The sequence below is a fragment of the Colletotrichum scovillei genome, assembly GCF_011075155.1.
Source record: "Colletotrichum scovillei strain TJNH1 chromosome Unknown Contig00010, whole genome shotgun sequence".
Taxonomy (NCBI): Eukaryota; Fungi; Ascomycota; class Sordariomycetes; order Glomerellales; family Glomerellaceae; genus Colletotrichum; species Colletotrichum scovillei.
Window position 1 is genome coordinate 3710182 of NW_023336268.1, and position 25957 is coordinate 3736138.

Sequence of the window (25957 nt, forward strand, 5' to 3'; positions counted from 1 at the left end):
GCCACTTTCTAGCCTCTTTCACGCTGTTGACCATATACTTTGTGAACCCAGTGCGCTATGAGTGCAGGAGAAATTTTTGGTATTACAGTTTCTTATGTGGGCAACCGGCACGCCGGCCAGGCCATGGTTTTATATGGTACATCGTAGAGTGGAAACAGCTATAAGACAAGCCAAGAAGGTCCTTTTCCAGGTGGAGGTTTTCGTATCATCTTACACTTTGCACATGCGCCGCGCCATCATACATCATTGAGTTTCTTTCTTCCCAACAGAATCTTCCCCCTTCCAAACAGAGTCATTGAAGTTGAATTTAGGCGTTAACGAAGCCCTTGACGTTGCTCAACCACCGGACGTACTCGCGCTGCTCCTTGACGTCAATGTAGTCGGGCGCGAAGACGGCCAGGGCCTGGGTGATGCCGCGCTCCTCGAGGTAGCGCTCCATCAGGATCTGCAGGTCCTCGTCGAGGCTGCCGAAGGGGGGACCGGGGTAGATGTCGCTGCGGGCGTGGGCGACCTCGGCGTTGGAGGCGTGAGCGAGCTTGCCGTCCTCGTAGTAGAACATGTTGTCGACGACAATGGCGCCGTCCTGGGCGGTGGCGTCGATGTTGAGGGCACCGGGGGTCTTGCCGGGCTTCTCGACGACGATGCTCAGGCGGCAAGGGGGAGCGGCCTCGTCGAGGTCGCCCTCCTCCTCCTCGAGCTGCTCTTCAGCGTTGGCGGAGCGGGCGCCGCCGGATGCCTGGACGCCAGACTGCTTGTTGGGGTTCTGGACGTCGGACTCGAATTCCTCGTCCTCGAGGGCGCGGTCCTGGTCGTACATTTCGGGGTCGTAGTTGGCGAGGTCGGCGATGGAGAAAGTGATTGTGATCCTGAGGTTCTTCTGTTAGTTTCCAGTTTCACCGTGTCTGCTAGACGATGCTCGGAATGCAAACTTACTTCTCCTCGCCAAACTTGCGGATGAGCTTGACCTCCTCCTTGCCAGGGGTGTCTTGAAGCTCAAAGGGGCTGTTGTCGATGAAGTCCTTAACGCTCGCGGGCAGCTGCTCGTTCTGCTTCACCTCCTCCTCGAACTGAAGCTCGCTCTCGAGCTTGGCAACGAGCTCAGCATCAGTCTCGCTGGCGGCAGATTTCCTGAAGGCAGAGCTGGAGAAGGCTGATGCGCGCTGGGTCTGAACGGCAGCGCTCCATGAGGCGGCCTTGACGAAGGCACTAGGGCGCGCGGTCTGTCTGAGAGAAAGGCGGGAGAGAGCTCTGGGCGCGGAGCGCGCGACGGATCTGATGGAAAGCATGATGGGTGGTGGACTGAGGTATTGTATTGAGAGGTCGTGATGGTTAAGGCAAGGGGAGGTACAAAAGCTTGTTGGAGGAGGGTGGAGGTGGTTTGGCTGGATCTGCCAGGTCGCAAAAAAGCTTTGGAGAGCTCCCAAAATTTTTGACATCAGATCACAATTCGGCGAAACCTTTTGCCGGGTAACACCGCACCAGCCGGGCGCTAGGTGGAGCGGAACCGCCAGGGACTGGACGGCAGGGACCATTCTGCAAACACTTTGTCAAATTCAGGCACCAGACTAAAACTCCACTGCATCTGGAATCGATCCACAGAAGCACCTTGATTTTGATGTTATCGATACGGAATCTGAGCTAAGCTCTAATAGGTAGCAACAGGATCCAGATGTACAGACACCCAGAATCCGCCGTGTGAAGCTGGACTCGTCTTCAAGAAACCATCTCCATGTAACAGACATCAATAGTCAAGGAAATGGTAGAAGATATCTCTAGCTGGCCCGCAGCTAGCCTGCCGGAAAATGGTTCTATAGTTGTCACACTCCTCATCCATACTCCTTCGACCTTCCTTTATCCTACTCTCAGTGAAGACTGATATGGCGTGACACCGATGATGGCCGAGGCATGCGACGGACCCTCTCTTTACACTTCCAACAGTGATTTCGTGTACAGCTGCGGTCACTACCTATGCCGGCATCACAGCTTCCAAAGACTCCGTTTTTCTTGGCAAGGAAACAGAGTCTTTCCGATATCAGGACCGTGTCTTGGTGACTGCATACGTTGCAGACGCGGAGGTGTGTGATGTATTTGCACATGGCTTGCTAGGTGTCTATATAAGCATCTGTCTTTAGTGCGTCAGACTCTAGGAGGTGGTTTACATTACTGAGAGGCTTAGCTCAAAAACGGATGGCTTATCGAAAGTATTGAGAAAGATTGAAGCAGCTGAAAAGATCAACGAGACGGTCTAGATACTGAGCATTGCAGCACTTGTTGAATATAACGCTCCAACGGTGATGAATGGGAGCGCGGAGACCCAGAGATCCGACGCTCCAACGGTGATGAATGGGAGCGCGGAGACCCAGAGATCCGGCTCGATGATATACCCTACGAGATGACCGAGCCATCCTGCGTGACAGGGATCCTGCCCGAGATCCAGCTCAACAAGAGCCCGGCCCCCGGCCGCTATCGTTGTCCAACGGCATGATGTCCTTCTTACTCTAAGCGCCCAGAAAAATCTTGATCCTTTGCCCTGCGACATTCTCAGACACCGTTCTGTTCACAGCATCTCACCATTGTGGTAAGGGCCTTGGATCGAGTAGAGTAGATGGGCTCATTCCGACCACAAGAGTCTGCAGGCGTGTAACCGTCGAAAGCCTCGCAGAGAGGCCGACCAGCAGTGTAATGTCGCACTTGGAACTCGAGGGGAAGCTGGGTTTAAGTATAAAGTGGAATAACGATTCGTTGACAAGGCGGTCCCAATGACCTGGTCCAGGAGGCTTGGGGCAGATGGGATGCATGATCTGGACCTCCTTGGCCAGTCTGGGCATGGACAGAAGACACTGTGGAAAGGCGTTGCGCAGTGAATCTGTAGGGTTAGGACCTTTCGGTTCCCGGCATCATCGTAACTACCGGCGTGCAACATGGAAGTTCGATGGTTGGGCGATCTGGGACGAAGATGATCATATAATACTAGGCTACAAGGTTCTCAGGTAGCGTTTGCCGAGCCTCACCCAAAGTTTCGGAAGTAATTGTTTCATGCAAAAACAGCCACATTGGCTCTTTATATGACGCTGCTTCGGTCTCTACCACCCGCCTCTTTCGCAACCCCCCTCTGAAGGACCATCGGTATGACGCGCGATTCCCATGCAGCCACATGCTCTCCACGTTTGGCCCCCCTTTGCCGAATCCCCTTTTGTGCAACGGCACAGGAGAATCATGGCTCAGACGCTGACGAGCCAGTGATTTGGCTATGCGTGGTCTGCTGTGATCCGAGCATTGGGCCTTTCGCACCTCAACATGCACGGTTGCTGTATGTAACCGGAGAAATTTGTCTGTTGGCCAAACAAGAATTCCGATACAGTGCCTGGCCTGTCTGAGACATTGCCCGCGAACAACCCGTCGTTCTATAGTGGCACCGTACGAGGAGCCGGATACAGAAATTGGAGCCGACGGTTGATCCCCATCCTTTCTCCCGGTGAAATCGATGATGCCGCTTCAAGGCCTAGCGGGCTCGTGGCCTCGTGTAATCCCCCAAACGCCGAAAAAGAAAACGCCATGATCATGCTGTAAGATGCCAGAAACTAAACTCTGGGAGGGAAGCTGGAGGGTCTGACGTTCCCGTCACTCGTGATCTTGACCCAGGCGAGGTTGGTGAGGTAAGCCCATGAACCCTCCCAGCGGTCGAGTTGGATGATGTTAGACGATGTTGTGAGGTCAGGAAGGTCTACAAAGATGTTAGAATGCCGCGAAAGAAAGACACCATCTCGGGAGCCAACTGACAAAATCCGATCTTGTACTCTTCTTCAAGGTTAGAGATTCTCAGCTTCAGCAAGTCTTCCTTGGCACTTGCAGGGCGGCCGGCACGGCGGGTCTTCTTGACCTCGGCGTACTCCTCATCATACTGGTGCACAAACCTGGCAACGTGTCAGTGTTTGCTCAACGTATGTGGGCTGTTCGGCTTCCGAGACGTACTTGCTGATGAGCTCCTGAACGGCGGCCAAGTCGAGAGGTTCGGATCCCTTCTCCTGAATTGCCTTTTGGAAAAAGGAGGCACGGTCAACTACCAGGTGTCAGTTGGCAAGCCTCGATGTTTTTGGAACAGTGACGTCTTACTCATGGGCTGCTCCTTCTTGTTCTTTGAGGCGTGGAGCTTTCCCAGCCTTTGGTCTCTGATCGAGGCCTTGTGAAGACGCTTGGAGTCTCTGGAAAACTCATGAAGGGCTAGGTCATGGCCATTGCGCTTCTTCGCAATGTGCTTGCGAGCCTTTTCTAATGTTGAGGGCATCTTGACGATATGGAACAACAGGGCGAGTGAGAACGGTTCAGTCCACAGTGAGATTGGTATCTGAGATCAGTGATTCCCAGAGTTGAACAAGACGCAGAATGAGATTTGCGATGGCACTGGTTCTGTGAAAGTCGGTCTGTGCCCCACCCGATGAAAATCCCATCCGAGTCTGCAGGTGCGTTTGCTGTGTGCACGGACATTGGATGACAAGACTCAGTACCTTCTGTCTCCACTTTAACCCCAGGAAGGGTCCAATGGTCTTCAACCAAATCCGGACAGAGTGACGTTGCTCTGGATAATCAAGTCTGAGCACACTAAGCCTTTTTGGGGTGTTTCTCGGCCTGGTCCCTGCGTGAAAATAAAGATTAGAAAGGGAAAAAAAAATAGACAGAGAAAAAGAGAACTGGGAGTCGCGATGTGAGCCTGACGCGGTGCGGTGTGTCCACCCGCGTTCCAATATAGCAGGCCCAGGTCCCCCCGGGCGATTCCACCGTCCCTTTCCCGTGCAGGAAGCCGTGATTCACTCCACCTGCACACTTTCGCTCCTCCGATCTCAGCATCGTGGTGAATTTCTGTCGACCTCGCCATTTCCCCTCTTCCAGTTCACCAACCTGTCGTCGCGTTTTCTCCGTACAAGTGGCATTTCCGAACTCGTCAACGTAGCGCCCGAGTGCTTTGTTTACATTTGCCCCCCGGATCACCTGACTTGGCGTTCCGACTTCCAATTCTTACGCGAACGACTTGCCCACGCGTCATTCTCTCTCAACGAATGGACTGAGCATTGATCTCCCTTTGTCGACCCCGGCTTCTGGCCTGTGAATTGGATCGGAGAGAGACGTAGGCAACCTTCAGGAAATATCGACTTGCCAACCTTTGAGGACCTGCGAACCCTTCTCGCGATCAACAATGGGCGTCTCAGGTACATTTCCTCCCTTGCTTCCCGCCTGGCGAACGTCCTTGCTCACCAAAAACCCCCAGGCCTGCTTCCGTTGCTCAAGTCCATCCACAGGCCAACCGAGTTGAAGAAATTCGCCGGTGAGACGCTCGGCGTCGACGCTTACGGATGGCTTCACAGAGGAGCCATTGCCTGCGCCGTTGATCTGGCCAAGGGCAACCCCACCCGCAAGTAAGTGGCCCTAGCAATGCGCTGTGCATGGCGCGCTTCCCAAGCTACACAACCAAAGGTTGGTATACCTAACCTTGCCTTAGATATGTCGACTTCGCCATGCACCGGGTGAGGATGCTCAAGCACTTCGGCGTCACACCATACATTGTCTTTGATGGCGACTTCCTTCCCAGCAAAGCCGCCACCGAGGGATCCCGCGCTAAACGTCGTGAAGAGAGCAAGAAGTCTGCCATGGAGCTTCTCAGAGCCGGAAAGTCATCACAAGCAGCCCTCGAGTTTCAGAAAGCCATTGATGTCACACCAGAGATGGCTCGCAATCTCATTGACGAATTGAAAAAGATGAATATCTCGTACGTCGTCGCACCGTACGAGGCTGATGCTCAGCTTGTTTACCTCGAACGCCAAGGCCTCATCAACGGCATTCTATCGGAGGACTCGGATCTTTTGGTTTTTGGCTGCAAGCGGCTCCTCACGAAGCTCGACCAGTACGGCAATTGTATCGAGATCAACCGGAGGGATTTCTGTGCGGTTCGGGAGGTTTCTCTTACGGGGTGGACGGACGACGATTTCCGCCGAATGGCCATTCTCAGCGGGTGCGACTATCTCGAGGGCATCAACAATATTGGTCTCAAGACGGCCTACCGGATGATTCGCAAGTACAAGACCGTCGATCGACTGGTCCGGATGATCCAGTTCGAGGGAAAGCATCGCGTTTCAGAGAACTACATGTCTCGGTTTGCCCAGGCGGAGCTGACATTCATCCACCAAAGAGTCTACTGCCCGAAAGCGAAACGGTTGGTATGTTTAACAGAACCAGAGGAAGGCAAGGGTGTGGAGGACATGCCTTTTATTGGTAGTTACGTCGAGCCGGCCACGGCCACAGCAATTGCAGTCGGAGATGTCAACCCCATCACCAAGGAGACCATCATCCCCGCGCCCATGCCTGGCTCCAAGACCGATACGAAGAGAAGACATTCTCAGTCTGCAGAGGCCCTTGCGGCTGTCTCTTCATCATCGACCCGCACGCGACAACCGACTAAACCGATTGATTCGTACTTCAAGGGCCACCAGCGTATTCCGATGGGTGAAATGGACCGCAACTGTTTCTCTGTCGACCCAGAGAGAGTTGCCGCTCTTACTCACAATGGCCTGGTACCCAGAGTCTTTCCCCTTCCTAGACCATATGTCGATGGCACTTCGTCATCACAGCCTACCGCAAGCTCTCGCCCGACACGAACCGCCCGTTCAAATACTTCTCCTCGCCTCTTACGACGACGGACCGAGCCCATCCAGGACTTACTGCAGCAACATGCTCCCAGCAGCTCTGACGGAACCCGTCGTATCACCGTCGGTGACGCGACAAATACTATCGACGACATTGATGCACTGATGAGAGGCGGTTCCCAACGGCCTCCCAAGAAGGTCCGTCTCTGTGCAGACACAGATATTACCGAAACGAAAACTGAGGAATCCCAAAAGAGCAAGTTCTTCTCCAAGAACGGAAGCTCCGCCAACAAGAACAAGGACAGTTTCCTGTTCTCAGACGACTCCATCGACGAGGCGCTACTGAATCTCCCCGACATTGATGAGTGGCATGCCCCGAAGCCCAAGTCAATAGCGGTCTACGAAGAGAGCCAGAGCACGGATACAGGTACGGAAGCAACTGCCGGTACGGACAGCCAGTTCAGCAAGGACGGAGAAATATCAGCCACGCCGCAGACCGATCTGTCCGAAGTAGAAGACGTCGAGCCGAGCAAGCCTGTCTCGTCGCTCCCAGAGAAGAACATAAGACGGGCGTCATTACAGCGATTTGCCTTCAGCTCTCAGCCCAGCCCTGCCGCCTCAAGCCAGCCCGACACGCCGAGCACCATTGCCTCCCAGCGTTCATCAACTTTCACACCCTCGACCGCTGCTCCCTCCACTGCGGCGTCCTCAATCACATTTTCGGCTAGCTCAATCGCAGCTGGCACGTCAAAGGCCACTCCTCTTCTCACCCCACTACAGCGGATGGGAGCCCGTGCCCTCCAGCGCAAGAACCCGCCTGCCCGGCGGCCCCTGTCTCCTACTAAGAGCACGATACAACGGAGCCCCAAGCGCAGTCCCCGGAAGAGCCGGCTACTCAAGTCATTTCCCGTCAACCCGTCTTTTGTGCCTCTGCCCAAGGTCGATCTGGCCGAGGTGGAGGCTCTGAACGCGCCGTGCGGAAGTGAAGATCAGATCATCCCCGATAGCGACGGCGAGAATGACGACGATGTCTTTGCCCACGACCTCAGCCAGAAGGACGACGGAGACTCCGTGCCCAAGACGCTGAACCTTTCTCGGTTTGTATACAACTGAAGCGATTATTAAACACATGTCGATGCGATACCCACAAACATTGTGTCATTATTTTGTTCTATCCACTTTGGAAGCAGGCGTTAAGAGTCACGCATCATTGAGGCGCCATGAGCTCGACTCCTCCAGGGGGGAGATTGTTTCCTGGGCACCCGGTCATGTTCTCCATCTCTCCCGACTCAGACCGGGGGCGGTATTTGATGGTCGCTATTGAAGATAAGGTCACCGAGGCGTACAGGCAGGAAGGCATACAGCGTGCGTTATCATTTGGCACGATTGGAGGTTACAAGGGACTACGGAACATGAGAAGCATGCCGGAAAGTCAAGAGAGACGGGGTAGCCAGGGCTTTTTGTATGCATTGTAATCACTAGGACACCATGGAGTTTTTAAGTAGTGATGATGGGAATATATCATGGCCGGAAGGCCTTTTTTTCTGATGAAACTTGTGTCCTATGGATGGTTTGTGATCTGCTTAATACTTTGCTGGTTGGGTTATTGCTCAAGTCATGAATTACTACAACCTGCCCTTGCAGTCATCTCTTATCTGTAGGGTTGTCGCTGTGAGGTCGTCTATCTTTTTTAAGGATCTAACTATACATTCAATTTCGGCCCGGACCGGGAGCCGCCTAGGCGCCTAGTTCCACCTTATTACAGCCCTTTTCCATATGGGCTTTCAAGAACCACCAAACAGTACCTGTCGGATAAAAACAGACAGGCAGGTAGCAAGTTAGCCTGATTGCAAATCTCACAGATCTCACATGTTTCACACATATATCAGAAGATGGAATCCGGGATGGAAGACTGACCAGGACGTGGTTTTGCCCAATGATGGAAAAAAAAGAAGCCCGCCGTGCCTGGGACACTGGGCATGTAACCTGAAGACCTATACCATACACAATGCTCATGATGCGCAAGCAGTCATTCCCTTGCCTTCCTTTACTATGAAAGAGAGAGGAGAAAAAAAAGAATCCCACCTCGCGTCATACTTGGAACACTAAAGTGATGACCACGAGGCAACAGCCGATCATTCCCCATGTTGATTCCGTTTCTGGGTCTGATGCCTTCATCTTCCAAGGTTTCCGTCTCAAAACCCACGCCACAAATCTTTTGCGTGGCTCTCTGAGTCCATGCTTCTGTGTACATCCATACCGAGCCCAAAGGCGATCCGCGAGTCTCACGAACCATGCGAATCGTGTTCCTTCACCACGGCAGCCGCCACCGCCTCACCTCATTGTCGACAGGCAAGGCCTCGTTGTAGATGAAATCGTCGTCGCTGTCTTCCTCGGATTCGCGCTCCACCGGGTCCGCATCATCCACGATCTACTGACGACGACTGCTTGTGGCACCGACTGGCGAAGGTCCGTGAAGATCTACGTTAAATGTCCAACGTCCTAGTACGGTCAGTTATTATTCAATCTGGTTCATAATGCGAACATACCATTGGCCAGGTTGTCTGCAGTGTCTTCAAGCAAGATAATCCTTCGCTTCTTGCAGTATGAAGTCTTGTCCATAATGTCGACTTTCAACTTCTTGTCACAAAGCTCCTGGACGGGCTTCTCAAACATCTCTGACAAGGCCTCGACAGCCATCTCAAGGTCCTTTTGGTTATCTTCAAAAATCTCGGTCAAGTTGTTGCGCGCCAAATAAAATGCGAAGGCGTAGGTCCACTTAAGAGTCTGCCGGCAAGTTTGCAGTGTTTGTGAGGCCTGGTTCAGGTATTGAACCTCAATCCAAGACATGCCTGAGGCTGTCTGAAGCTGGACCATCTTCTTCTCCGTCTTATGGTAGATGTCTTTGTCTAGCTTGGCAGACTGTTCGTGATTGGCGTATCGGTTGTAGTAATGCAGGTAGCGTTCTAGCGATATGCGGGACTTGGCCTGGGCATCACGCGCATCTGTACCACTCTTTTCCTCGAACCGATTGCAGTTGTACCAGCTCGTGCCGTGCTCCGACCATAGGCCCATGCACATCCAGCAGAACTCATGCTTGCACTTTCGGCATGTCATGTGGTTGCAGCCGCCGTTCTTCTCGATTGTCGAGTTGCACTTGGGGCACTCCTTGGTATTGGCCGATATCCAATTCGCAGTCTCCGAATCGTCTGCGCACTTCTTCAGCCATCGCTTGACAAGCTCACAGGGAGCAGGCTGATGGTCAGTTAAAATGCAACCAAAGCAGAAGCGGTGACCGCAACCGCATGCTACTGTGGGGACGATTCTGTCCAAGTCCTTCTTCTTAATGGCGCATTCCACGGCATTTGGGCAGTCGGGCGCAGGGCACCACTTCAGGATCTCCTTGTCCTCCACGTATGTCCGATTTAACAGCTCGTGGTATCGGGAGTTGAGATCAGCTGCAACAAGCAGATCCAAGGACTTTGAATCGATGATGCGGCCGCAGCCCTCGGCCGGACACTGGATACGAGCCGCCTCGCCTTCTTCGCGAATCTTTTGAGTCAAGTATTGGCGGTAGCAGTCTACGCAGTATCGGTGGCCGCACTTAAGAGAGAAGGTCTGGAGGCCCTCCTCGTCTTCGCAGCAGATGTCACACATGAAACCCGGAATGGCTTCAAGCTTGGGCGGGCCAGCCACGTTCGAGCCAAGACCTGCAGCCTCCAAGACCTTGTTGGGAGCGTCCATGTAGTCCTCGATCAAACGTTCTTTGTTCCACCTAAAGTGCCGCAACAATATCGCGACATCCTCCTTGCGGATGTTCAGGATCATGTTGACCTCGTCAATCATGTCATCCTGTTGACGCTGAATATCCTTTGGTTCGTAGACTTTGAATGAGATGTCGTAGGCCACCTTCTTTTTGTTGTCGGAGTCCTTGATCATGCCCAGGTCCTCGGGCTCGTCTTCGAAGTCATCTTCATCGAAATCTGTGGAGGAATCAAAGGCGTCAGTCGGTGGTTTTGAGGCCGGAGAGACTCGGTTGAGCGGTGTATACATACCATCAGGACCAGACATGTCCTCGCCGCTGTCATCCTGCATGATCTCGTCGTCGCTCGAGGGAGCCGACATGAAGTCCTCCTCTGAATCCATGCCGTTGCTCGCGGTGGTGACGGGGGTTGGGGGAGCGTCCTGTCCAGCAGCCGAGGCGATCCTCTTCTTTGTCGCGGTTTCTTGGTTATTGGAGGATATCGTCGCCTCAGCGGCCTTTCTCTTCCGCGTAGTGGGAGGAATGGTGCCGACTGCAGATGGAGGCGAGGGAAGCGTTTCCGAGGGGGCGGAAACGGGTTGGATTGTATAGGCGGGTGAGACACGGATGACGGAGATGGGAGAACGAGGATCAGATCCAAACGAGGGGAGAAGGAATGCCTGCGTTGGGCGCCGGTCGCGGTGTGGGAGTCACTTGATGGGTGGAGGGGTAGATTGGTAAGTTGCAGGCTGCGATGGCCCAAGGCTGAGGCAACAAACAGGTACAAAGGCTGGGAAGAGCTGGGCAGGTTATACAAAGGTGCTCGCAGTCTGCGGTTGTGCCGAGAAAGGGCGGGTTATCGAGGCCGGGCGAAATCAGTCAGAGCGGTAGGCGGCAGTACGGACCTGGCTCGGTTGCCTGCGGTGTAGGAATGCCGCAAAGAAGAGTGCGAGGGCGGTGGTCTAAGGTATGGGTGATGGGTGTGGTGGGCGTGGATATGTGGATGTGAAAGTGGGATTGGAATGCGTTGCGGGAAAGGTGAACGACCTGGGTGAGCAACTGAGCGTGTGGGATGTGGGTGGGATGAATGGGTGGATAAGGTAAGGTATGTAGCGGGAGGGATGGTTTGGTTTGGCAGTCACAGACAGTCAGGACCAGGCAGTGACTTCCTTCCCGCCCAGCGAGTGAGTTGTTGGATCCAATGACGGAACTCAGACGTCGGGGGGTGTTGGTTGGAAGAATGCACTGGAGGGAAGAAGCCGAGTGACTTCATGGTTAGCGGGCGACATCAGCAAATGTCAAGTACCTCGATAGGGCGGGGGACAAACTCCCCGCTGGGCTGGCGCCGGCTTGCACCGTGAACTACCGGTACTTACTGTGTAGGGGCAGGGCCAAGGGGGGACGGGAGGACTCTTTCAAAGTCACTCTCACCACACACTCTGGTAGTTCAGCCCTTGCAACTCCGAGTATTCATGTCACTGTACAGGCTAACTGACTCTAGGGACTCGTTTGACATGAACACCATCGACACTACGTTCCAATACGCATCTCCTCTGTTCTTGGGATGATGATGGCGGGATCCAGTCCCAAAATGAGTAATGTGAGTGAGTACCTTACCTAGGTAGGTACCCCAAGTACCTCCTTAGAGGTCAGGAGTGAGGGGGGGACATAGTCACAAGGTTGCAGATGCTTCTATTTTGCGCTTCCAGCGCTATCTTTACATCCACGGATACAAGCCCAGGGAAATTGATCAGGCACTGATGAAAGAGGCGGGCTTCAGGCACACGACTCGATAAAGTGCCTCACACTCTCCAATCCCGCCGGGGAGGAGACCAGTTCTCAAACTCCCTGGGGGCCAGATGCAGCCCCGTGCCAGTGTCATTGCAATAGTCGCTGGCCAGTGATTGTGTCTGACGGCGGGCAGGTGACTCCATGGACCTTGGGCCCTCACAATTTGGTCCTTGCCTCTGGGAGGCGATGAGGGACTCAGGAGTAAGGCATATCTACCTACACAGTAAGGGCGAGAGGGTGGTCTTTGGCTTTGGGCCTGATGCATGGCATGACGGTGGACGACTCACACAGCTGCCCTGAGCGCCACCACGACCCTAGAGAGTGTCACCTAGAGTCAAGACTCAGTGTTTGTCGCTCGATAAGCAGTGCGGAACCTGACGGAACTGCCCCTCGCTATCCCTTAGTCATCTATTCTTATCGATAGCGAGGTCGTATTCTCACGTTGTTTGCCCCTGCATTTGTCAGGCGGGAGCGGCCCGGCACCAAGTGGCTCCGATGTCGCCGGTCATCGGGTGCATGTCGGGAGCCCACAAGTGCCCCGGCTCGGCCAACTTTGGTCCCGGGGCTTCCTTGAGCTTCGGTGTTGCAAGCCTGACAAATGCGATGGTCTCATCATTCTCAATTAACCCAGGTACTCATATTGTGTCCGACATGATAGCTTTCTAAGCAGGCGAAAAAAGCATTCGATTTCTTTATGGACCCCCAAGGCCGATACGTGAAACACCATTTCTTCTCGATGCTGTCAGTCAGGGGTTCGGGTTCGGAGACACGTCTTCGGGGTTTGTCTTTGAATTCAAGCTGGTATTCACGATGCATATTGCATCTTCTTTCAAACTGCATCTACCTAATCCAAGTGGCCTTCGAGGTTTCCTTTCTTGTACATCTTTGCAACATCGCAACTCCGAGTCCATGTCTTCTCAACCCAAGACCTTGTCGGCCAGGGAAACTGCTCACATTGTCAGCTCGCTCTCACAGGACGACGTGATACGGTTTATCGGAATCTTACCGGCAGTACCAATGTTATCGGGCTCAACGTGGGCCTCCTTGACCTTTCCGTTCTCGATGACGAGGGTATAGCGCTTGCTGCGGTCGTTGCCGAAGATAGCCTTGCTGTCAAAGTCGACGTCGAACGCTCTGGTGAACTCGCCAGACGGGTCTCCCAGGAATCGAATCTTTTATAACGTTAGCATGCCAACGCTGCCTCGGCGCAAGGCGGGAGGGGGGAGGGTATGTCAACATACTCCAGTCTGGGCGGCGGGGTCCAATTGGTCACCCCAGGCCTTCATGCTACTCGATCGTTAGTATCAATCTCCTTCTTTCCACACGCCGGCTTGCCCTGAAACCTCAATGAGGTTTCGGATCCTGCCTCCAAATCCCAGGGAGAAAAACCTACACAAAGGGGTCGTTGACAGAGACGACAAAGACGGGGCCGGCCTCCTTGAGCTTCGGGTGGTTGATGTAAGAAGGGATGTGGCTCGCGGAGCACGCGGGGGAGAAGGCGGCGGGCACGCCGATGATGAGTCCGTTGGTGACCTTGCCAAACTCCTCGGCGAGGTTGACCTTGTTGCCGGGCGAGTTCTCGACGAGGTCGACCTCGGGCACGGCGTCGCCAACCTTGACGAAGGCGGCGGGCGTCGAGTGGAAGGCACGCGCCGGCACGGCGGGGCGGGTGAGGGCGAGTCTTCTTGCGGCGAAGCGGAAAGCCATTGTGTCTGTGAGTAGCTAGGTACGCGTCTTGAGGTTGAAGCTGATGCGGTGTGAGTGTGGAAAGTTTGGTAGATGCTTAAGCTCAATGATGAGGGCGCGAGGCTGGATGTTATGTGTTTGTGTTGGGAGCTATTCTGTTTTCCTGGGGACGAGAGCTTGGGGGGGAGCTTTGGTCTCTTCCCCAGACGCTGCCCTGGAGCTGAAAGCTTGAGAGGGGCCGCGCCCACTGCCACTGCCCGCGCCAATTGAGACATTTGCTTGGCTGAGCTCGCAAATTGCCATGACATCAGACCAACGTCCAATGGCAAACGTCCCCCCTGCGTCCGGCCCTCTTTCCCCCCTGTGAGACAATCATTTTGTACCTACTTACCTAAGGTACAGTATCCCTAGGCAAATTAGTAGTGAAGTTCTGTGTACGGAACACTACTAGGTGTGTAATAATCCCAAGATGCTAAGAGGCTAAAATCCTTCTGGCGCGGTCGCGCTGGTACGCCGCATTTGTTCACAAGCCCCGGGGCGCTGCAACGCAAACTTGACTTGTCATGCACGCCACCAATAACGTCTGCATCTCGTCAACCTCTGCTTTCTTTTTCCGTGATACTTGCTTTTGTGGCGCTGTCTCTCAAGGTCCTCGGGCCCTTTTCCCAATCGGCTGGCTTTGGGACTCGGGGGGCTCGACAATTACACATTCAGCACCATACGCAATTGGAACGTCAATTGACCGTTGAGGCCAAAGCCTTTGGGGGTATCATTCATCATTACGGGCGTTCTACTCGCGGCGTTGCCGCCCAGCCAATACTTCTACCTCTCATCACTAACTCATCCGATTATCATCGTCCATTACCGTCTCCGTTCCTCCCACTGCCCTTGCCCTCTATTTCATGCATCAGGAGCCCTCAGTTCCTGCCTCAGACTTCCGTCGGCGTCCGGAGGACCTACGTTATACCGTTTTGACTCAAGACTGTTCTCATTGTCAGCAACGCGCAAGTTCTGAGAGGGAGGGGGGATCCAAAGTCACAAACCTCCAAGTCAAGTTGCCAGTGCAAATCGTCTTGAGCGTCGCAGTCACCTCCCGAATCGCGTCCGCATCCGCCAGGCTCTGGTTGATCAATCTTCGCTCGCAGACGTCGAGCTGCTTGACGGCCTTGTCAATCTCTTCTACGACTTCTCCGACGGCACTCTCCAGGTCACTGCCGTCTTTGCCATTCCAGTACCGCACCGGCACCGCGTTGAGAGTCCGGCCTTTCCGCTGCTCGAATGATTAGTTCCTCCGCTCACACAACAGCACCACCACCACAAGTCTACTTACCAGCTCCTTGTTCAGCGAGAGCAAGTCATTCGTCCTATTTCCAGAAAAGTACCCCGTCAGCTTCTGCGTATCTTCATTCCGGGGTCTATCACAGGGGCAAAACTTACAGGCCAATGATGATGCTGACCGACTCCAGAATCATTTTATACGGCTGCGAGTTGACGACGTGCGCCGGCCACTCTGATCCAGAGGCGAACCTGCTTTCATCAGCAAAAATCCCACACTCTAGGAGAGATACCCTCATGTTTTCTTACTCTGCCAAGGCACACAGAGGCCCAGCGCCCCCCGTCTTCTTGCGAAGCTTCTCATACGATAAATTCGTCGGCGCGTGTCCGTTCTGGATGTACCGCATCTCTTGCACGGTCGAGTCAATGTACTCGAATAGACTAACTCTTAACCTTCTCCGTTGATCTGCCCACCACCCAAAGAAATCAGCCCTCAGATTTCGCTACTACACCCAGATATGGGAAACACTGACCTCGGTCGTACTGCTGGCAAATGACTTTGGCAACCGGCTGGAACCCCGCAATGACGGGGTTCGTTGACGCCTCCCTGGGCCCCTCGGAAAGCTGGAGATACTGCGCAATGTAGTCCTTGGCCTTGTTGCGGAAGTCTTTGGCCTTTTCCGCGCTCTTGTACTCGAGTCTTTCGATATGGTCATCGAGTCTGCCCTGCCAGAGCACCATGAGCGTCAAGGTGCCAAGTCTCTCTCTTGCTACGTTGGGCCAGAGGCTAACGTTACACACATCATTTATCAGCAAGCGCTGAGGGTTTTTTTCCTTCCTCTTTTTGGACTGTTCTTAAGGATATCTTACCATGAGGCTAAGAGAGCCGGATTTGCTTCCAGGACATTGGCCTTGTCTTTCGGTGACACATCGCTGTAAGAAGTCAGCATCACGAAACCATTCCATCTTCATATCGGACAAACTCACCTCTGCTCCAGTAGTTTGCAAATCAACCCCTCAACCTCGGTGGCATGAGTATTCTTCCCAGACGGCCAGTGGCTGACCATCCGGCGCAGGTCCGGGATGACCATGACCAGTCCATCAAGCCGACTGGCCAGCTGCGCGCTCTCGGTATGCGCAGCCATATTTGCAAAATGGTATAGTTACCTCGGGGAATCTTGGAGTTGCGCGCAGGATTTGGGGAAAAGGGGTCCGGCTTATCAAGATTCGATTATGATTTGGGTTGGGTTCCTTGTCCGTCCTCCTTTTCTAGAACGTATCCAACGAATGTCACCCTGTCTGGCACTTAGGCTAAAAAGGGCAACACTTTCAAGATTTCTCCCCCTTCTTTTTTTCTGCGTTGGCATGTGCGTCTTTGTCTCTGTTTATGATGCGGATAATGGGTACGGATAGGACTTTTTGCTTTGCTGGGTTCCTGGTGTGGAGCATTACGAGATTAAGTCAATGCTACCCCAAGGGAACTAACTCCCCTATTATGGGAATTCTTTTCAAGGAGAGAAAGAGAGAGTGGCCGATTCAGTGATTGTCGGACATCGTTTCCCTATCAGTGAATCATCAGATAGGCAACTTTGTCCTGCCATTCCCACCCCCTTGGTGAAGTTTGTCTGGCAAGCGTCTACGGATTGGGAGGTGGAGGAGAATTTGCGGGTTGGCCCGCGTGGGAAGCGGCCGGGGTGGGCGTGGCGTTGTAAGTTACAGTTAACGCGCTCGAAACAAGCTTAAGTCTCTTCACCGGGCTCGGTGGTTTTCGGTGAGAACGGGGGGCGAATGACATATAGATGTCAATTTGCGAGTCTTCATGTGCCCACCGGGCTTTTCTATCAAAATCGAGGGTGATGCGTATAGTCTAGGCATGAACGATATCTTGCGACATCCCCAATCGCTCGTGTTTTGAAACGAATCCCACCACCCATCAACGATACTAACATACCCCGCCGAATGCAACGCTTCACTTCATGCGGCCTCGCAAGCCGATGCGTGGTCGCCGACAGAGAGCGGCACTCTGATAGTCGCCGACGTTCAAGATGACCACGCACGACTCTTTGGACACACACCGTCCATCGCCGAAACACTAGCCTACAAACACAACCAATTTGCCTCCTTCAAGTGGCAATGTTGGTGATTCATAGCGAGCATGGCTGTCCATCAGCGTCTAATGTGGTGATGTGTGTCTGCCATATTCGTCTGTCCATCCCATCTCATCTCATCCTATTTCATCACGAACCGGCCTGTCGGCTCTTTTCCGCCGCGTCTTCGACCTGACCCGCCACGTTTGATAATGCGAACCATTCGACTTGGATCTACCAATCGTAATAAGGAACACTGAAGTCATGCAGCCACACGCTGATTCATAGCATAGATTATTGAGATCGAAGCAACCACGCAGCATGGATGAGCTCGATTCCAATCCAAGCACCCGTGAGGATAGCAATGACATCGCGACTAGGCTGGGCAATAGGCATAGGTCCGATAGGTATCGGGCCTCTCGCAGTAGCTGTGTGTTCAATCAAACATAAGGTCTTCAAGACGGCTGATAGGCAAGGCGAACATGTTCTCGTTGGTCCGTCTATTTCTGACACTGGTATCTCGATATCAAATCGACGAAGGCTTGAGCAAAGCGATGAAGGCCGCTGACGTGACCAGAGAAGGCTTATACGGGGACCTCCCGCTTCTAACCGATGATTTGCTTTGCTGATCTCATGCAGCCATCCTCTTCTTCGCCCTCGTCTACCTCCAGCGATTCTGACCCTGTTAGAGTTATTTTCGCCATGAGTGCTGCCAGCCACTCAGGCTTTTCGGTACCAAGTCGGCCGAGGGCACTTATACTATTGCACCACCGCGGTATCGGGCAAGACAGCACGTCTTGTTTCTACCCAGTTACTTCTTCGCCAACGCGTTCTCGCCATGGCAGATGACACAGTCTCCTAGCTCTCCAACAAACACAATTGAATTGGGGTCTACTAAAGACGAGACTCATGAATCACCTCAATGCTTGAGCTACGATCTACCACGGACTCCTTAAAGACACAAAATGCAGCTCGTGATCATACCTCGTTCGCAGTCCCTTTCTCTTCCAGCTCTCCCGTACCATACAAATTTCGAAAGACGATGTCAGTATCATCTTGTATGAGAGCTGGCGATGGACGCGTATGCTGACTGGAGCACCTAAACCCCTGCATCTGCATGCAAAGCCCCCTCTAGGTGCGAGGTTTTGTAGTAGTAAGCTTCACTGCAATATTAGTCCATCTCAAGCTCTCAGACGGATGGGAACTTTGTCAACTCAATACAATCTTTACATGCAACCTCTGGCCCCCAGAAGTGGTTAGACTTGAGCCGTCCAAGCAATGCACTGCAATTTTGGCTCCCCCCAAAGCTCTCAGAACGTTTTCCCACATTAGCACCACAACCCTCACTTCCAGAGCTCGACCTCAAAGGGAATGGGGGCGAAAGCTTTACTGCAATATTATCTCATCTGTGATTCTCAAGACGATTCATAACTTTTTCAACTCAACTCCTGCACGCAAAACTCCCTCCGAGGTTGTGGGTGGGTGGCGAAAATTTCACTGCAACTTTAGCTCCCCCAAAGCTCTCGAGACGTTTTTCCACTTTAGCACCCCAGCTCCTATGCGGCTATGCCTGACCTCCAAGGAGTTGAGGGCAGAAAGCTTCACTGCATTCTTAACCCAACTCAAGCTCTCGAGACTGTTCCGGCGACTTTGCCGCCTCAGCCCCTGTATGCAAAGCCTCTCTCAGAGGTCGGGCGATCGGGCGAGAGGCGAGAAGCTTCACTGCATTCTTAACCCAACCCAACAAGCCAGTTCTAGGACGAGATCACACAGCCTTTTCCCAACGCGGGGTTCCGATCGAGAAAGTTCGATCGTCTGGCGACAACATGCGAAGGGAAACGCACTCGGATCATCTTACCATGAGGTCAAATTTGAGAGCACGTTCTGTTCTCGGGAAGGGACCATGTATTGTTTGGGGTTGCTATGTTCTGTCATGCTCGTATTGTATTCAGGCCTCCAAACACAATCAGATGTCATGGCGATATACAAGTCGGTTCCGCTCCAAATTTTGGAGACAAGTTGATCCAAACCGCAGCGGTTGTACACAGAACCCCAGTCTTTATATACACAAGATGTGCGAAAGTTTAATGTCATAAAAGGTACATCTTGAAGACTTCGAACATGCTTACTAGATTGCCTCCTCATCCATACCCTCAACTTGAATATGAATGTAGAGAAGATATGGAGAAAAGTTCCCCATTCAACCAGACCTTTCAATCTACACACCCAGTCATTGTATGCTCGGTAAGCAGTAAGTACTGATGGCGGCAATCTGCAAGAGATCCGACGGACTGGCAGAAGGGGTCTAGACGTACTCCACCGTCTGCGTTCCGGGACTTGCGAATTACTTATTCCATCTCAGGTCAAAGATGTAGTTGGTCTATCTTTGGTTTAAAGGATATACGACGCAGTTGAAGCCGTGGCAAACGTTTAGCCCCGGATTCTTGCAGGCACATAGCCTGTCTACTATCTTTTCTTCAATCATCGCAAAGTAATATGCCAAGGAAAGTAATCGACGTGATTGCAGTTGGCCTGAACTGTGGGGGCTTCACTGATGAAGCAATCATCACTCACGATAGTTAGAGCTACATCTGCCAATATAATGTCCGCTATGAATCAGTATATCTTCCTTGGCCCTCACTCATTTTCTCTTTCATCAAGTTCGGGGCTACCAACGGGGTATGCGTAGAAACAGTAACATAACGAAGTGGAGGATATTTCACTATCCCTCCAAGCTCTCTCACTCTCAGGCCGGTATCAGACTGTACAAATTTCGACTTCAACTTGACACCGTCGTGGAAAAGGCTATTTAAAATTCGGTCACTATTTTGACGTCTCCAGTGAGGTTCGCTTCACTTCCGACATCTTCTCATGCTGTATCGTAGACATATACGTGAAGCCAGAAACAGTTCACCTTCCAAATGTTCCGAAATCCTGAGCCAAACCCTCATCTTCTATGGGATCATCATAGCACTCCTCTCATCCTGTCACAAACTCGTCCTCGGCAACGTAGCTTTCTCCCACCCCAAGCTCCCCCAACTTACACTCATGTTTTCAAAGCAACTCCCCTGAGCTCAAGCTCACTCACTCGTAAACACATACAAACTCCTTCTCATAATCTTCGTCATTTACAATGTTAGAGAGGCTACCTCCGCTCTTTTCCCATATTCAGCCTCCTTCAAAAGTAAAATAATCCATCCAACTCAACAAACTCACAAAAGCTCACCAAATACTCCAACCTCAGCCTCATCTCATCTCACCAACTCAACCACAACCGCCCCCAAACACCACCACCCCCTCCCCACAAGGCTGTAACACGCCAGCTAAACCCAATCGACCAAAGAAAACCATCGTCACCTTTCCAAACCCCCTCCTCCCCTCCCCCTTTAGACAGCACACCCTTCCCTATCACCCAAAAACCCTACCTCACTTTCCCTCACCTAGAGAACCACCACCGGCACGAAAGACCCTAGGGCCCGGCAAAACATACCCGGCCCCCCTCTCACCCAACCCTACACCCAAGACCTCTCAAACACAAGAGACACACACTTCGGTCATATATACCACCGCCCCTATACCAACGCCCTCGACACCACCAAACTTCGAAACACGAACCGGGGGAAAAAAAAGAGAACCAAACAACCCAAACGCAAAAGGCACAGCGCGACCACAGGACAACGTGGCAGACAGGCTCACGTCATCCCCCCTTCCCCTCCTTCGCTCACCCGTTACTCGCCTACGAATCCATCCCATCTCGGATGACAAAAGTCATCGGATGAAGTATACCCGATTCGAAAACCCAAAGCCACAGCATAGAGACACGAGACTTCTGCTTTTGCAACGAACGCGCCCCATTTGTGAAGAGGAACTCAGAAAGTCAATAGAAACCTTCGTTGTAGGAACAGAAACAGAGCAGAAAATCGAGACAAGACACAGGCACGACGAACTGTCAAATCATCGCTCAAACTAAAGTGAACCCCCTCCTAGACCCTCCTTTTCAAACCTTGATCGCGGAAGTCAATTCTTCCCCTCGTACTCTCGAGATCGTCACCCCATCATTGACAAACCTTCACAAGGGAAACATATCACTGTACGTCATCACGGAGAGACCAGATTTTGAGAGAATCATCTACCTTCATTCCATTTCTTTCTCGTCCATCTTCTCTACCGTATCATTTCAGACATGAAGTGCAAAGGGGGACAGGACATAAAACCAAGAAAGTCGCCGGACCAGCCGAATACAACTTGCGCCGTCGTTGCGCATCAGGACGTGTGGATCGAAAAAAGACAAATGAGGACCAAAAGAGGACAAGCAAAGTTGCAAAAGGGCAGCATGAACCATGAATTTCCTGGCGCCGGCCGCCGAACAAGAGAATTAAAAATGACGTAGCAGGTATATCGAGCGGGTGTAAAAAAGAAGACTCCAAGCCGTACCGCCTATTCGCCGATATGATGTGGCGCGCAAGGCCGGACAAAAACCAAGTTCCCATATATCCACGGTGATAATCTTGTACGTGACCTAGTCCAGAGAAAGCTGCTCAAAGTCTTGAGCACGCAGACACAGATGTAGGCGAATACGAAAGAGACAGGTATAATAACGCCGGTATGCGTATGGATAAACGAGATGGTCGAGAAATGAATTAAAGGCGGCCGTAGCGAGGAGGCGTTCATAAAGGTGGGAAGCTGGCAACGCATTGATGCAGACGGTTGCGAGGATGGAAATCGGAGGCGGTGCGACGATGAAGACGAAAACGTCGTGGTATCAGGATTCAAAGAGATGCCGAGAACGCCTAATTCGAAGAAAAGCCAGTCGAGGGTATCTCTGGGAGAAAAAGTTGTACAGTTGAGAGTTGAGAGGTCAAGTGGTGGCGTTTACCACCCCTTCTTTCTCGCAAATCGCTTGTTCAACAAAGTGAGAACCTTGGTGACGTTGAACTGGACGTACTCCAGATCTAGGTCGTCCTGGCCGTCTTTCTGCATCTCAAGCAGGTCGTCGAGCTTGAGATCCAGTTCAAGAAGACCGCGGTTGCGTCCTGTACAAAAGTCAGTAAAAGTTGCGCAATGACCAATCGAGGCAACGTACCCTTGTAGTGAAGAGAGATAACAAAAGTTCCCGGCAAAGGGCTGGTAAAGTTGAAGTAAATGTTGGCCCTCCGGTTATCCGGGACGTTGCTTTTTTGAATGACACCCTCCTTCTCCAGCTGCTGGTGAGTGAATTTGTAAGGCCCGAGGACCTGTTGCTTCTGCTGCTTGCGCTTGGTTCCCTCGCTTTGCGAACGCACGTTGTGCAGGTAGCTCTTGTACGTCTCCAATTGGCCAACGAGATAGTTGTTGTGGTCGCGAATGGTCTTGTAGACTTCTTCCAATTTGCCAGTCTCTTGAATGACTCCGTCCTTGAGCGATCCAAGGTGTTGCAGTTCCTGCTCGACTTCGTCACGCAGCAGGCCGAATTGATCGCTCTTATCGATGACTTTCAGTTCCTGCAGCTGTGAGAGCAGCTCCATCGCTCTGATACCTTTGCGAACCATCACGGCGTCGTTTCGGCTCGTAGCTGCGGCGTCGGCAATCCGCTCGAGTCGCAGAGGTCTTCGTGCAACACTGCTGTTGGATGGGATCGATCGCATAATTTGCACAAAGACGGACTTGGCTTCCATAAAGTACACTTCCTCTTGCGTGATGTCGAGCGCCGCTGTCAAGTCGTCGATCGCTGTTTCCCATCGGCTAAAGAGGGGGAGGTTGATGGCGCGGTTCTCCTTGCGAGGAACCTGTGGGGGTGCGCCTCCTAGCTCAGACATGATGATGCCCAAGTGCGAGTTGTCGTCCTTGCAGAGCTCTCCGTTGTGCTTCTCAATCAGGCCATGCATGGCATAGATTTCGTTCAAGGTGATGGACAGTTCCAAATCCTTCTTCGAGAGTGCGACGTAGTTATCCATTTCCAAGCTCTCATAAAAGTCGCCAACTTCACACAAGTCAAGCATGAATTTGTTGATACGCTCCTTGTTCTGGTAGATGAAGGGTTGCAGCTTGGCCATGTATGGCTCCTTGGCGTAGGAGGGCTTGTTAGCAAGGTTTTGCAGCATCTTTGCAATCAAAGTCAGCGTTCTTCTCGGGCGATCAGCCGGCTGACCGTCAATGAGCATGTATGACTTTGGTGTCACGATTGCCGGGTTGATGAACCGCAAGAAGAAGAATCCGCCGATAAGAGTGCAAATGACCTGATCATTGGCATCAGGGTACTTGCGCTTCGTCAAGCTGCGAATCTGTTTGCAAATCCACCGAATACCGTACGGCGCTTCGTCGAGTCCGTCAATGATGGTTGTCAAGAAGCCATTAGCAATCTCGGTGAGCATTGTCAGACGCGGCTCGATGATGGCTTGAACTTGGGGGTTCTCCGCAGCCTGCTCAGCAGTAACGCCCTTGGGAAGCGATGCAGGCAGACTGCCAGTGTCCTCCTCAATTTGCTCAATCATGCGCTCGTAGACCTTGAGGGGGTTGATCTCCAGGTCGAGATCCTTCAACTCGATCAGACTGTTGATTCTATCAGCGAGAACTGACTTGAGAAAGCTCTGTCCTGGTCCTCTCCGCGTATACGTGGTCATCATTCTCGAGACGGGGGTGTTCGCACGCAGAAGCGAAGAATATTCGGGGGTGTTGTCGAATTGGTAGGTCAGAACAGACTAATGGGTCAAGAGTCAGCTTGCCAGATCGCGTAGTATAGTCACGGGTCACAAACCTGGAACATAGTCAAGAGCAGATGTTCTTCGCGACTCTCGTATTGGTTTCCGTAGATGGTGAACATGACAGTCTGCAGCAGAGAGTCGATTTCCGACATTGACACCAGACGGCAGAGGTGTGCAATATGCCTCGGCTCGGATTGCAACAAGAACATCAAGTTGCCATACTTTTGCGTCTTGTCGTCGTTAGGAAAGGCGCCTTCTTGCATATCCGTCGCGTCTTCCAAGTGGCTCGCGACTTCGTTCTGTTCCTCGAGAGCCATTCGGTTCTGGATGAGGAGGGCGATTCGTGAATCAAGATATCGTACATCCTTTTCCAGTACGAAGTTCTTTTTGGACTGCGAAGAGATCTTGGACTTGAGCTCTCTGAGAATCTTCTGGGCTGTAAAATCCATCGTCAGTAGGGCAAAAGGGCAAGGAAACTGCGGAGGTTACAGAGCCTACCTTTGGCCAAGTCATCCTCAATCTCCAGATCAGTCTCGTTCGCTGACATGGACATGTACAGCGCGGACATGGAGTAACGCTTCGATTGGCGGGCGGACCGCGATCCATCGTAAGAAGACATGGTGTTTTGGCGGGAAAGGGGTTGGAAGGAGGAGGAGGAGGCGGTAGAAGCTCGAGATGGTGTTTGGAGCATGACGGACATGTTGGCGATGGCCTGAGGTGATGTTTGCGCGAAGTAGGCAGGTCGCCTAAGAGAACCCCTTGGATGAACGGGGTCTCGACGTCGCCTACGGAGAGGTTACGACGGCCGACGCTGGTGGATCGGTGGGCGGCTGAACGGCGATGTTGCGGTGCAGCTGCGAGGTTGGCGATTGGGAAAGCGACTCTTGGAATCCAGCGTGAAAGGGAGGGGTTATTCCAATTGATCCAAGGATGCAGCTATCGTTGCCAGGCCCTTGCGACTCGAAAAAGAAGAACGGTTCGTGAGCGTGGCTGCGAAGAGGTGGTGGAGGGGGCGTGGCAGTTTTTGGGAGGGGAAATGCAGCGGGAAACTGGGTGGAATCGAGTCGTGCGTGTCGTGCGCGAACTGGGTCGGTTAGAGTGTGATTGAGTGGTGGATTAGTGAGTGTATATTGGTGTGTGTGCGGGCACAGTTGGGATGTCGTCCAGCGAACGCCTCGAGACGGTGATTGAGTTGAGTGCACAAGAGGCTGCGAAGTGATTTCAGTCGGTGTCAAAGAACCCAAGATGGCAGACTTCGAGAATGTTGGTGTTGGTTTTTTGTGGTGTTTCGAGCGGAAGCTTCGTCGGGGGGCAGGCCGATGGATATTGCTTTTGGCCCAGCTGATAGGGCGGCGCGACAAATAAGGGCGCTGTTTTAGCTTTGGCAGGCGCGGCCGCAAATGTGTGGACAGCGGTGATCAAATTAAAATCGAGCCTAGGAGCGGCGAGGTTCCAGATCCAGTCAGATAATCGGAGGGGAAGGGTTGTGCTTGGTTTGGTGCGTCTGGTTGAGAAGCGTGATGAGCCCGTTCTTTTGGGATATGTTTTCTCTGGGGCGCAACGCTGCGGGATGGCAGAGGTTTCTCACTGCCGTTTGCAAAAAGCAAAGAAAGGAGTGAGGGGGGTAGGGTTGAAAAAGCAGAGCAAAGTTGAGTAGAAGAAGAAGAAGAAGAGTAGTGTGAGAGGTTGAGTGTGTATGAATGTGTGCGTTTGGTGGTTCCGTGTGGGTGGAATGAGGACTGGGGGCCAATTCTCTTGGGGGAACACAGAGAGATAGGCCTTGTCGCTCAAGTAGAAAGGAGGGGATGGTACACAGAGTACAGCGAGGTAGGACTGCGTAGGGCGGCGGTTCAGAACGTGCAAAAGGAGGGACAAGCAGCAAAGTTGGACAAGAGTATGACGGACGGGGGGGTGAGCGGTGCCAGAGAGAATGAGGCAGAGGAGGAAGAGGGGACCACGGTCAGAGAGGGCAGAGGCAGAGAGCGTGAGAGCAAAAAAAAAAGGCTGTGTCCTCAGGTCCTGGCCATATCCAGGTAAAAAGGTACGTACAGTTGGTCGCCG

General features: G+C 52.7%; 7 protein-coding genes across 7 annotated transcripts; 1 reads left to right on the forward strand and 6 right to left on the reverse strand.

The window, feature by feature from the left end:
• Window positions 1-63: 63 nt before the first annotated feature.
• On the reverse strand, window positions 64-1475 carry HER10_EVM0003318 (uncharacterized protein). The gene is made up of 2 exons (XM_035472999.1): window positions 934-1475; window positions 64-866 (listed from the first exon to the last, which is right to left on the reverse strand). The coding sequence occupies exons 1-2, from the start codon at window positions 1434-1436 to the stop codon at window positions 308-310; spliced, it is 1062 nt and encodes a 353-aa protein (XP_035327789.1). The 5' UTR covers window positions 1437-1475; the 3' UTR covers window positions 64-307.
• Window positions 1476-3059: 1584 nt separating this feature from the next.
• On the reverse strand, window positions 3060-4373 carry HER10_EVM0000427 (uncharacterized protein). The gene is made up of 4 exons (XM_035470210.1): window positions 4114-4373; window positions 3973-4060; window positions 3781-3914; window positions 3060-3724 (listed from the first exon to the last, which is right to left on the reverse strand). Exons 1-4 carry the CDS (start codon window positions 4283-4285, stop codon window positions 3582-3584), a joined length of 537 nt encoding a protein of 178 aa, XP_035327513.1. The 5' UTR covers window positions 4286-4373; the 3' UTR covers window positions 3060-3581.
• Window positions 4374-4803: 430 nt separating this feature from the next.
• On the forward strand, window positions 4804-8141 carry HER10_EVM0012923 (uncharacterized protein). The gene is made up of 3 exons (XM_035482300.1): window positions 4804-5204; window positions 5264-5411; window positions 5495-8141. Exons 1-3 carry the CDS (start codon window positions 5192-5194, stop codon window positions 7746-7748), a joined length of 2415 nt encoding a protein of 804 aa, XP_035328653.1. The 5' UTR covers window positions 4804-5191; the 3' UTR covers window positions 7749-8141.
• A 467-nt stretch (window positions 8142-8608) lies between these two features.
• On the reverse strand, window positions 8609-11495 carry HER10_EVM0006183 (IBR domain-containing protein). The gene is made up of 3 exons (XM_035475775.1): window positions 10691-11495; window positions 9185-10618; window positions 8609-9137 (listed from the first exon to the last, which is right to left on the reverse strand). The coding sequence occupies exons 1-3, from the start codon at window positions 10779-10781 to the stop codon at window positions 9067-9069; spliced, it is 1596 nt and encodes a 531-aa protein (XP_035328064.1). The 5' UTR covers window positions 10782-11495; the 3' UTR covers window positions 8609-9066.
• Window positions 11496-13085: 1590 nt separating this feature from the next.
• HER10_EVM0004858 (IBR domain-containing protein) lies at window positions 13086-13875 on the reverse strand (the record flags this gene model as incomplete). Its single annotated transcript, XM_035474488.1, has 4 exons — window positions 13086-13114; window positions 13175-13340; window positions 13410-13455; window positions 13562-13875. 4 exons carry the CDS (start codon window positions 13873-13875, stop codon window positions 13086-13088), a joined length of 555 nt encoding a protein of 184 aa, XP_035327938.1.
• Window positions 13876-14754: 879 nt separating this feature from the next.
• HER10_EVM0004460 (uncharacterized protein) lies at window positions 14755-16274 on the reverse strand (the record flags this gene model as incomplete). Its single annotated transcript, XM_035474104.1, has 8 exons — window positions 14755-14836; window positions 14898-15124; window positions 15185-15218; window positions 15292-15381; window positions 15439-15595; window positions 15663-15916; window positions 16000-16062; window positions 16117-16274. The coding sequence occupies 8 exons, from the start codon at window positions 16272-16274 to the stop codon at window positions 14755-14757; spliced, it is 1065 nt and encodes a 354-aa protein (XP_035327899.1).
• Window positions 16275-21266: 4992 nt separating this feature from the next.
• On the reverse strand, window positions 21267-25957 carry HER10_EVM0012402 (GTPase-activator protein for Ras-like GTPase). Its single transcript, XM_035481798.1, has 4 exons — window positions 24395-25957; window positions 23950-24332; window positions 22300-23893; window positions 21267-22249 (listed from the first exon to the last, which is right to left on the reverse strand). Exons 1-4 carry the CDS (start codon window positions 24594-24596, stop codon window positions 22089-22091), a joined length of 2340 nt encoding a protein of 779 aa, XP_035328604.1. The 5' UTR covers window positions 24597-25957; the 3' UTR covers window positions 21267-22088.